This window comes from Lycium ferocissimum, chromosome 1, assembly GCF_029784015.1.
Source record: "Lycium ferocissimum isolate CSIRO_LF1 chromosome 1, AGI_CSIRO_Lferr_CH_V1, whole genome shotgun sequence".
Lineage (NCBI taxonomy): Eukaryota > Viridiplantae > Streptophyta > Magnoliopsida > Solanales > Solanaceae > Lycium > Lycium ferocissimum.
Genome location: NC_081342.1, coordinates 2466134 through 2477878, shown reverse-complemented (window position 1 = coordinate 2477878; position 11745 = coordinate 2466134). Strand labels below are relative to the sequence as shown.

General features: G+C 32.8%; 1 protein-coding gene across 3 annotated transcripts; it reads right to left on the bottom strand.

Annotated features, from left to right (window-relative positions):
* Window positions 1-6760: 6760 nt before the first annotated feature.
* Window positions 6761-11745, bottom strand: LOC132054938 (3'-5' exonuclease). 3 transcript variants are annotated; one of them, XM_059446895.1, is made up of 6 exons: window positions 11404-11745; window positions 9400-9582; window positions 8200-8246; window positions 7863-8021; window positions 7190-7300; window positions 6761-7103 (listed from the first exon to the last, which is right to left on the bottom strand). In XM_059446895.1, exons 1-6 carry the CDS (start codon window positions 11669-11671, stop codon window positions 7062-7064), a joined length of 810 nt encoding a protein of 269 aa, XP_059302878.1. In that variant the 5' UTR covers window positions 11672-11745; the 3' UTR covers window positions 6761-7061. The 3 variants fall into 3 exon arrangements, with proteins under 3 accessions (XP_059302878.1, XP_059302859.1, XP_059302869.1); XM_059446876.1 differs by having other exon boundaries at window positions 8116-8246; window positions 11404-11739; XM_059446886.1 differs by having other exon boundaries at window positions 8116-8246; window positions 9400-9579; window positions 11404-11737.

Sequence of the window (11745 nt, the reverse complement as noted above, 5' to 3'; positions counted from 1 at the left end):
TGTGTGTTTGTATAAAGGGTGAGGGCACCCCTAGGAAACAAGGACAAACCAAAGTCCACAGCTATTCATTAGTAAAAAGTTGGATATTGATTCAGTGGGACTACCCTATAATTCTGAGGAATTGAAGGCTCCTTTGTCCTTAAATGTGCAGTGGCTCTAGTTGAAGACTTTGAGAAATCTTTGTTATGTGTGTTTGTATGAAGGGTGAGGGCACCCCTAGAAAACAAGGACAAACCAAAGTCCACAACTATTCATTTGTAAAAAGTTGGATATTGATTCAGTGGGACTACCCTATGATTCTGAGGAATTGAAGGCTCCTTTGTCCTTATATGTGCAGCGGCTCTAGTTGAACACAAAGTCTTTGACACACCCTTCACTTGTCCCCTTATCCACCTTTTTTTAAAAAAAAAAAAAAAAATTTACTGATGTCCCCAGAGGCAAATCTAAAATTTGAATTTTGTGAGCTCAAAATTTTGTAAATGAATGGTTCATTTGATATTTGGGTTCAATTATTTGTGTCTATCTGGTGTCTTTTTAACGTACTACACATATAAAATCTGAGCTGAAACTACCAGATTTGATTGAACCCGTTTAGTATAGGTAGTAAGGTAGAATTACCCTAGATATATGGTGTTTACATAAGTCAATAAATTAATGTATGACATCTCTCTTCATAAACTTTTATAAACAAATCAATAATTAATTACTATGTATATACACCTTTATCTCTTTCCATCGACTCTTTCATATCACTTTGAATGTTTAGGTTTTGTTATCTCTTTTATTGTTGGTTAATTTACCTTTTGCACTACGGTTCCTTCATGCATTTTAGATTGTAATGAAGATTAGTGGTCATACGTGAAATTAGTTCTTTAAATTAGTCTCTTTGTTCTCTCTTTTAACTTGGTGAGAATCTGAAATTAAAAGAATAAGAAAGATTGGGAGAAAAGTTTGGTGCGTAATTTTATCAAAAGTTATAAACGTGTGAAATTATATTGAGTATGTTATTATTTTTATTAAAAAAAATTATATTAAAATAAAACGTTTCCTAATAAAGATAACTTTATACACTGCATTTGAGCCCAAGTCCTCTGATACCGTACTAACTAACCCTATCATAACGTTTGTTGGTCCGTGAAATTCAGTTGCTGCATGCAGTAAGAAATGTCGTTTTCAACAGGTAAAATCAGATAAAAACAAGCAAAACGACAAAACTAGATTATCTAAATTCCCTTTTGCTATACTTAATTATTCTTATCATCTATCATCATCATCATCAATATAAACATACACGACCACAATGTGTCGGCAGAGAACTACAGTCCACAAGATACTTTTATTCCTTCTTTTTGTAATTTCATGAAACTTATGGGGTTTTACTGTCATTTCATGAACCACAAGTTCCATGTATATAATTGAATACATTCCCAACACATTGACCCACACGCTTATAAAATGTGATAGACACGTCCCTTCCTTTTTTTTATGTTTTGTCTTTTTTGGTTCTTGACATAGACTTTTCTCATTTTGTTCTGTCAATTAGCCCTATGTGTTGATGAATAAATTATGAAGGGATCAATCAAGAGATTATTATTTTTAATAAAAAAACAAACAAACAAGTTCGCCATTGTGGTGGGTTAGGCTAGACTCCTGTCCGTATATTAATCTTGTTTAAGAAAAAAGTACATGTGACAGAGGATTAAACTGTTTTAATTTCTCTGAACTGTGGAGTGAATTGGACCAACCCAATTAAATACAAAAAAAAAAAAAAAAAAAAATACACATCACTCACTAAGTGTTTATGTGAGTGGTGTGAGTACTACCACAAGTGTAAATGAGTCATTAAGTTTATTTTTCAAAAAAGTACAATTAAAGTTAATGTCTATATATAAATTAATCATAGTATGGAGTAACAATTGGCAGAATCAACTAGATTTGGTTAAAATATTTATTTGTTAAGAAATCACTTAATATGCATAAATAATTTATCCAAAGTAAACTGACTTTTCTAGAATTTAAAATTCATAAATTGAAAATTTTGAATCCGCCTAAGCTTTTATGTATTATTAATTAAAAAATAGAGGAGTCCGCAATTCCAAAGACCTACATTTGGCTACTCTACATGTATAATTGAGAACAATGATTGAAATTGTAATTTGTTGACTAAGGAGCTGATGAATAAAAAGTTGAGTTTCAGGGCCTTATATAATATTTTAATTTATAGAGTCATGTCCCCATGCTTTTTTCCACGACATGGAAAAGACTCCGAATGTGTTGACTTTGTTACTAAAAATAGTTGATTGAATTCCTCACGTACTTTTTATTGATTTTTTATTATTTTATTCTATATGAGTGAATTTAGATACTTTTTTCCTCTTATGGCCAGTTCATTTCTTAGTAATTACAAGGATCATATAAGTTGGATCATCAAAATGATTTTAGATATTTTTATCGGGATCCATGCATCTATTCATTTTTGGTCACTTGCGGTGTTTTGTCCTTTTGAAAATCTCCGCCACAACTATATTTTATTAGTACCCGATATTTAATTACAATATCGGATCATATTGATTTACCACGATTAAGTTGCAAATTAAGGTGAGAATATGTATTAGTAGTAATTAATTATGAATTAATGATAACAGAATATGTGAAGACACATGTCATGTTTTCATTATTCTGTTATCATTAGATTGATAAAAACACAAGAAGTGGACAAGTTTTTATCATCATGATAATTCCTTCTCGTTTAATAGGTGAAGGAAGTATAATTTTTCAATTTCAAAAAAGATTAGTGGAGTTAGTTGAAATTTACTAGCAAAAATAAGAAACTTATATAATCATCATATAGGTGATATCTTTCTAGATGATCCTAAATAAGATTTTTGGTATTCCAGACTTCAAATGGCAATGGGCAAAACTTACATCTATACTTCAAATTAAAATGTAGGCATCGAATATTTATGTACCTAGTAGGGAGCAAATGGTACAATTTTTTGGAAAGTAATGTAGCAGAAAAGTATAATTTGTAAAATAATTGACGTATTAAATGGACCAGAAATCAGTATGTTCTATCTGACACTGCTTTTAAGGCTAGAGCTCAACTATATGTTTTACACTATTTTCCCTCATGTAGGAAATGTGACTAGTTAAGCGTTTCATCAATTATCGGTGTTGTGTTAGTCACGACTTGTGTTTATCTTTTTAATCAATAAAGATAGCTTATATTATTATCCAAAATAAATAGTTATCCCTCCGGATAAAAAAAAGTGCCCACTTAGTCATTTGCACAATTTTTAAGAAAATACTAACTCCTAGAAATTTTTTTTTAGGTAATTTGACTAAATTGTCCCTCATTAAATAGGCATTGGGATTTGATCACATAACACTTAATAGGGACAAATCTGAAAAAATAAGATTAATTCTTTCTTGATTTGATAAGTGGAACTCTTTCTGACCCAAGAAAAAAAAAAAAAGCTAAGTGGACACTCTTTTTGATCCGGGGGAGTACTATTTAATACTCCCTCCGTCCCATAAGACTTGTCCAGATTACTAAAAATATATGTCCCAAATTATTTGTCCATTTGCAAAGGGGGGAAATGGACAAGTAATATGGGACGGAAGGAGTAGTAGCATTAATCATGCATGAGGGTTATTTAATAAGATTATTATTTATCTCTTCTAAAAAGTTTTGATCCTTTGTCAGGACAAGGATATGAAGAAATTGATCAATGAGTCTTTGATACATGAAAGCGATACTTACTCTGGACCAAATTAGTTTGATTGAAAGGACAATTAGTTTGATTGAAAGGACGCTTATTATAATCTGAAGTGAGTAATTGCAGGGCTTGAGCATTCGATAACAAACAATGACGAATGGACAAATGCCTCCCAAATGCCCTACTATCATCTGGTTAGCCATAATTAAAACCAATTTGATTTGATTTGTCCAATCTATTTTCATTTCCTTTTGTCCTTTTCCCTAACTTTATTCCATACCTTGTCACATTGTAGGGCAAATGTGGAGTGTAAGGGGTGTAGTTTCATTCTATTTCAGTAACTTTGGCTCGCACATTATATATATGTGTTAAAAGTATATTAAATAAGTATAAATAATTAATTTTAAACTATGATAAATCATATAAGTTGTGGTAGAAGTTCGAACTCGAATCCATAAAATTTAAATCTCGTATATACACCTCTACCACATGGCATGTATAATCTCCCAAACTCCAGCCTTCCCCTCCCCTCCCCACTTCCAAAAAAGTAAGGGCAGGTTACACTTTTGGCCGGTCAGTCGAAAATAATTACATTCATTAGCAAAATATGCAAGAAAAGTATACACTATTATGTATCCAAAATGTATATTATATACATTAATAAAAGAAAGTATATATTTGTTGGCTATTATATTGGTGGACGCTATTTATGTCAATTTCTCAAAAAGAATAGCAAAACCTTCCTGGCTCCAAAAACAGCTAGTCTAACATTTATGTATCATAAAGTTTTTATTTATGTTTAATAGAACGGACTGTATGTTTGTATGTCATTGACAACTTTTTTCACCAAACTTTTTCACCAAATAGACTCACGTTTAGTATGCGTAATTTATGCTATTTTTTTTAATTCCAACACATTGAGAGAGAGCAGTACATGCATATTTCAGTTTTTTAGCTGATGTACATTCTGGTTTATCACCTTTTAATACCAAATTTTGTTGCGTAAATGCTCACTTAAATTTAAGTCGTATTACAATTACAATCATTCAACTGCTAATATACTTAGATCTAAATATCTCGAACTTAAATATAATTTCTTACACAAGTTTATGGCATCTCAAACTTTAATATTATTTCTTATACAAGTTGTATAATAACCATTCAATTTTGCATTAGTTATTATTTTGATCCACTAATATGTATAAATATATTTCAAGTAATCAATTAATATGTTTAACCTACACCACAAAGTTTATAGTCTAGTATCAATGGAAGTCTCTCATGGGTCCGATTCCCATTACCCTCTCCTGATCGAGGAAATTGTTTGACACTGAACTCTTTAAAAATTTTGAATAGAAGAAAATGATCATGCAAAGATCTCTTAAGTTTTATTACCGGATTTTACATAAAACTAAAAAAAATTAATGGGCCACAACTTATTGACCCCTCCCGACCTCCCTATGTAGTAAAAATTTTTTTTTAAAAAAAAGAATATGTTTAACCTACAAAAGGAAAAGGGAGAGAGATATTGTGGTATCCTACTAACAATGTCTATCCTCATTTTGTGATGTGTTGGTGAGGTTAGGAGAGGTGATTAAGTGATTGATGAATGCGAAAAAATCCAAATACACAAAAGGCCCACCCACATGCAATGGGTCATAAGTCAATACTTTCAGTTGGCATCGCCTTTTTTATTTCTTTTCTAAAATAGTCACATTCAACCTTTACTTTTAGAGACCAAAAGCATTTTTTATTTTTAGGGACCAAAAGCATTTTCTTTTCCAAGACCTCACATTTCACAATCACTAAATTGTTTGTTTCCTATGTGTTCTTGATAAATTCCATAGGATGTCAAATTTGAATAAAGATTGTATTGCATTTATTTTTAATATTTATATCGACTGTGTCTAGCTACTTTGCGAACACTACAACTATTTAGTAGGATATTTGCAACCTTTTATCAATACAAGAACCGAATAACTTTAACCAACAAAATTTTGACGGATTTTATTGTATACTTTGATTTAGTCCCCCCCCCCCCCCCCCACCTCACACCTAAAATCATCATGATTTTTCATTTATATTTATTTTATAAAGTTGACTGGAAGAAGAAACTGCATGGTTTGTCCTTTGAATGGGCTGGTCTTTAATTTTTGTCCTTCAAAATCACACACTTATGTCTAGAGGGGCATAAGTTCTTTAAGAGCACAAAATATAACTTGTGAGATATTATGATGCAAAAATATAAACTTAAGCCCCGTGAAAAAGTTGTTTGCCTTGAGCGACAAAAATTAAAGACCATTACAAATTAGGAGCTAAAAAGTGCAAATGACCCGACATCTTATGGTCCATGGGACTTATTACCAGGCCCAACCCAAATTAGAACCAAGGTATGGATTGGGCCTGTCTATCCTTATATCAGGTCCAACATAATACTGTTGAGAGATTACATCTAAATGTTGGCGGAATCATTGTGAAAATGGAAGCATTGTTGAATGGCTTTTGTTGCATTGTGGAAAATTGAATTTTCATGAAAAAAAATAAGACTTCAAAAGATTGCCATGCTAATAGTCATTTCATATTTATGATGTGTTATTGGTCTTAGCATAACCTTTTTGTTAATGGAATTGGATTTGATATCTAACTTGTATATTTATGATGTTTTTTCAATTTTATGTCGAGAAATAACAAGCAATTTGTGCCATGATAAGTGTATGCACTAATTTCTGCGCACCTTGATCAATCAAGCGAAAAATCTGCTACAATCAATGAGCACAGGTATCAGGTAAACCTGTCAGGCAAAGTTAAAGAACAATAGGCCCATGGTAAAATTGTCATAGCTGAAGGCTCGAACCTGAGATCTTTAGATTGTTACGCTTATGCCTCAACCACTCAGTCATCCTCTTGGAGACATGTCTCCTGTTTTTTTATTTATTTTCTTTCGAATATGAGACAGAGAGAACGGAAGGATTGAGGAAGAATCGGACCTCATAAAAGTAAAGTTCGAGCTCTATCCAAACATCAGAGCTGCACTCTTAACATTGAACCAAAGCCCTGGGGGCTATTACGTTGTAAGAATCATGTAGAGGGCTTTATCTATTTTACAACAGCAGAATTACCTGGAGCGCTTTAACTTATCATGAGGTTTTACAATTATGATTCAATAACAAGGACTTGCACAACAATGTGAGACATGGAACTTAACTACATAGTAGAAATGGATGGAGTAGCTGCCATTGCCAAAGCTCGAGTACAGCATACTTTAGATTAATGAAGTTCAGGCTGCATTTCTTCTCAGCAACCAGAGCAACAAGATCCTTCTCTGGCCAAGGAACCTTAGCTTCACTTTTTATCATCAATAATCTCCGGAAGGCTCTTCAGTGCCTGTGATGGAAAAAGAGATTTATACCAACGGATGAGAGAGAGAAACGATTATAGAATGATGTTGAACCATGGTTCTTAAAGCTGACCTGATACAAGTACCAGGAAACAAAGGCATCTGTAGCAGCATAATGCAGTTGGTCCGTAGACAACACGTTAGCCTCCCAATTCCCCAACCTGATATTACTTGGCTTAGGGAGCTGCAAGAACTAGAAAATTTTAGTCGAATATTCACACTTAATTGGAAGAAAAGAAAACTAGAAAGATAATGGTGGGATTTAATAAAATGGGAATTAGCACTTGATTTCGTTGACACCATGCAATTGAACCAATTCAATTATTTACTCATGAGACCCGGTGAATTTGCAAGTTCACCCAACCTATTTTAACTTTAAAATCTCAAGTGGATGAATCAGAATCTTGAGAAAGTGTAGCAGCAAGACATAGTTAATATAGTAAGACTAATTCTCTGTCCAGCAAGATTTTACATTCAAATATGCACATATGTCCAGCAGATGAAGTAGCATTTCTACTTGGTTTCTCTTTAAAAAGTTGCAAGTTTGAAGTTCTTTTTACATACCTTAACAAGTTAACTGAATGACAGTCTATTGATACGAAACCGACTGGAACAGGCAAAAACACCAGTCCCGGATTCCCCCTCTGCCCCCTCCCTGGCCCCCCAGTCAAGGATCTCAAAAGCGGCAAGGAAAAGCACAAAGTAAAGAAATAGAATATAAATGGTTGAATCAGAAACCAACAGACCTGCTTGGCAAGAAGCTTCTCAGTTAGTGATGCTAGACCCCACTTCTTGGGATCATCAAGCTTTTTATTGGCGAGTTCAGACAGATCTTCCGAAGTCTTTACAAAGACATTATGATCTCGGTAAACCTTGTAAGCATCATTTGCAATGCCAACACCCACCTACGTTTATTGGAACACTATAAAGTTAAGAAACCATGTCCTATTATAATTCATTGTTTGATAAATGTCCCAGAAACAAGTGAACAATCTCAACCTTCACAACAGTTGGATCCTCAAGAAGAGATTGCAGAGTTTGAGGGATTCCAGAGTGGATAATATGCAAAACATAGCAATTAACCTTGTCACCACATATCTGCATAACAGCAGCCTTCCCGGTTGGCGCACCTGAAGAGAGCACCTATTATTCTTTAATGAGGGATAACAGTATGCAATTTCACAAATAAGGGCAAGTGAAATGAAGCAGAGAATCCAATTAATCAAGCACGTAATAATTAAAACAAAAGGTCAGAAGGAGTTATATTTGCCTACTTATAGGCAAAGAGTATGCCTAAGCATTTAAGTATGAGTGCAAAAAGTGAAGCCAAATAAGAACATACAATAGAATGGCGTTCAGCATCCAATAATTCTTTTTGAACCTACAAAAGAATATCCTCTAAATCATATATTTTAGAAGAAACAATAATAGAGCAAATAAAGAATTTTTGGCAGATAATATCTACTTAAGATGCAGATGTGATACTAAGGTGCAAATGACTTTTGTCTGTTTTCTCAAAGCATCTTTGGCATCAGCATTTTCTGTATGTAGTTTTCATGGTTAACATGGAAATCAAGAATCTTTTCTAGCAAGCCCCTTTCCACTCTATACGCTCTCATTGCTCCAAACAATCAACAGCGGATAAAGTTACATGAATATTGAAGATTCATATATCCAATTCCACCTAGCTCGGGATTGAAGCATAGTAGTAGTTCTTGCTTTTTATCAGTAAAAAGATTGAAGAACAGCGAACAATACAAGATTAAAAAAAGAGATTGAAGCATAGTAGTTGTTGTTGCTGTAGACAACAGCAGATCAAGTAAATTCCGCAGCATTAAGTATGAACTATCAAAATCCACCAGGTGTCATAACAAACTATATAACCTTTGGAACTAGCACGATGGTACTTCAACAAATGTCAAATTTAATAACTTACAACATTTCATTTTACAACTCCTCAAATGAAGCTTAGTATAGTAAAAAGGCTAAAGAAAGAGAATAAATCCAGAAGCTAGTACAATTGAAAGACTGATAGATCATAGATCTACTCAAGAATTCTGATTATAAAGTCAGACCTCTTTATAATAGCATTGTTTGTCCCTATATTTTTTTGCTACTATAACGAAATTCTGTTATAGCATAACATGAAAGACCGTTTCCACAAAAAACATGGTTGTTATAGTGAAATGTTGTTATATAGGATGGCATTTATAGAGAGGTCTGACTGTAGTTTGCAAATTTCAGACAGTAGTGAAACTATCACTTGATTAACATTGAACTGACCTCTTCTAAAAGTGGGCTTCCATTCAATGTCAAATCCAAGAGCAACATGCCCTTCTTTCCTCTTCTTTTCCTCAACAAAATTAAACAGCTCGACTGCAGATTTCTCCACCTCTCCAGTAGTTCTGCTATATATAACACGTCCTTTAAAAGTTATTTCCGGGTATTGCATCACTAATTTAGCTGCTACATCAGAAAACAAAAAAAGAAAAGAAAACTTGGACATTAAAATCCTGTAAGAAAGTAGCAACCATTTATAATACACAACAGAAACAAACATTAATTTCGTTTCCTAAAATTCAACCGAATCTCGCCTTGACATTTAACAATTTATGAGTACTACAAGACTGAGAGGTCAAATTTTTCGGAGCAGTAAAACAGTATGCTGGACTGTGTACAATGTCCTCCAATAAGTTTACCTATCTTATTCCATGTACTCGTCTAAAAACAGTAAAAAAGTGTGCAGGGTTGATTCTATGATAAAATTAGATATTTCTAAATATTTTTGCAGAAAGTTATCAAATTCAAAATAAATGTCCGTTAACATATCGATCCATTAATTCACTAAAATGGAAATTAACATAAGATTTTCCTATAAGTCCGAAATTTAAACCTTTAGCTGAAAAAACAAAATATTAATACCACCAATAAAATGTTCCCCTTCTGAAATTACCTTCTGGTGTTCAATTATCTTAAGCTATTAAGCACCTGACTATGTAATTTCGCTCCATATATATTTCATATAATTTACTCTATTTCCACTCTTTTACTACTAAATGTTCTTTTGGTTGTAAGTCTTTATTAGTATTATTACATTCTACTAGCTTTATAATTTATCAAACAACAAAAACTAATTACAACAATTGTTTCTTTGCAGAAACTTTTCCACAACAAAAAAAAAAAAAAAAAAAACCAAAAAAAAAAACTTTTTCCTGAGTAATAATTTGCTACAATTTGGTAAACAGAGCTATAATCAAACAACAAAAACTAATTACAATTTTTTTTTAATTTTATTACAAAACATTTCCACCACAAACAAGTAAAAAAAACTTTTTCCTGAATAACAATTTACTACAGTTTGGCAAACACAGCTTTGTACCAAACAACAAAAACTAATTACACCACTATTTTCTTTGCAAAACATGTTTTTCCACAAACAAGAAAAAAAAAACTTTTTCCTGAATAACAATATAGAGATAATAGCATTTTGGTCCCTAAATTATAGGTAGATTCTGATTTTGGTCCTTGTGATATCTGACGAAGCACATTTAACTTTCAATTAATTCAAATGTGTGTTTTAGTCCTTTAATGAAAGAATTACATTGTATTTGAACTACTTTAAGAATTAGATTGCCGTCTAATATGAAGTAACAGTATAAACTTAACATAACACATAGGTGATGGAACGACTAATAATTATGGTAAATTTGTGAATACTCACAAGCAAAAAGGATCAAAAGTGCATATTTCAATTAATTTGAAGGTTAAATGTGCTTAGTCAGATATCACAAGAATCAAAACTACTCCCTCCGTCCACTTTTACTTGTCACATTTCGCTTTTCGACAGTCAATTTGACTAAATTTCAGCTAAGTTACTCGGACTCTTCTAAAAAATCATCGGGTGCGTGTCGGATCCTTCAAAAGTAGTGTATTTTTGGAGGATCCGACACATGTATAGCAACACTTTTGAAGAGTCCAAGTAACTTAGATTTTCAGAGCCAAATTAAATTACATTAATTCAATATTTTAAAACTAAAATTCAAATGTTCGGAAACTATACAAAAAATACTACTCTAGTATATACTACTCTAGTATAAGTTGCATTTCTTCTCATAAATACATCATAAAATATTGGTCAAAGTTTATGCAGTTTAACTCTCGAAAAGTGAAACATAACAAAGTAAAAGTAGACGGAGGGAGTAGCATTTACGAATAATTGAAGGACCAAAATTGCTAATAATCCAATAGTTTACTACAATTTGGCAAAGAGATGGGAGAAACAGTTACCTTGATTAGAAGTATTGGAACGATTTCTAGTACGACGATTCAACGGCTTAGTATTGGAACCTTCATTTTGTTGATTATAAACGAAAAGAGATTCCGGCAATCTCCGGCGACTTTTCCGGCGAGACTTATGGCCGGCGCCGGAGGCTACATCACCGGAATTATTGGGTCTCTTTGTAGCAGATTCAAATGCAGCATCGATTTCTTGGACTTCTTCTTCTGTAAATGGTCTATCCCAATCGTTTAATTCGCTACAAATTGGAGTTTCCATTGTTGCTAAAAGACTAGAAAAAAAAAAAGGGGGGGTTTTTTTGTAGCTAAAAATAAACTAGAGGGCATTTGTGA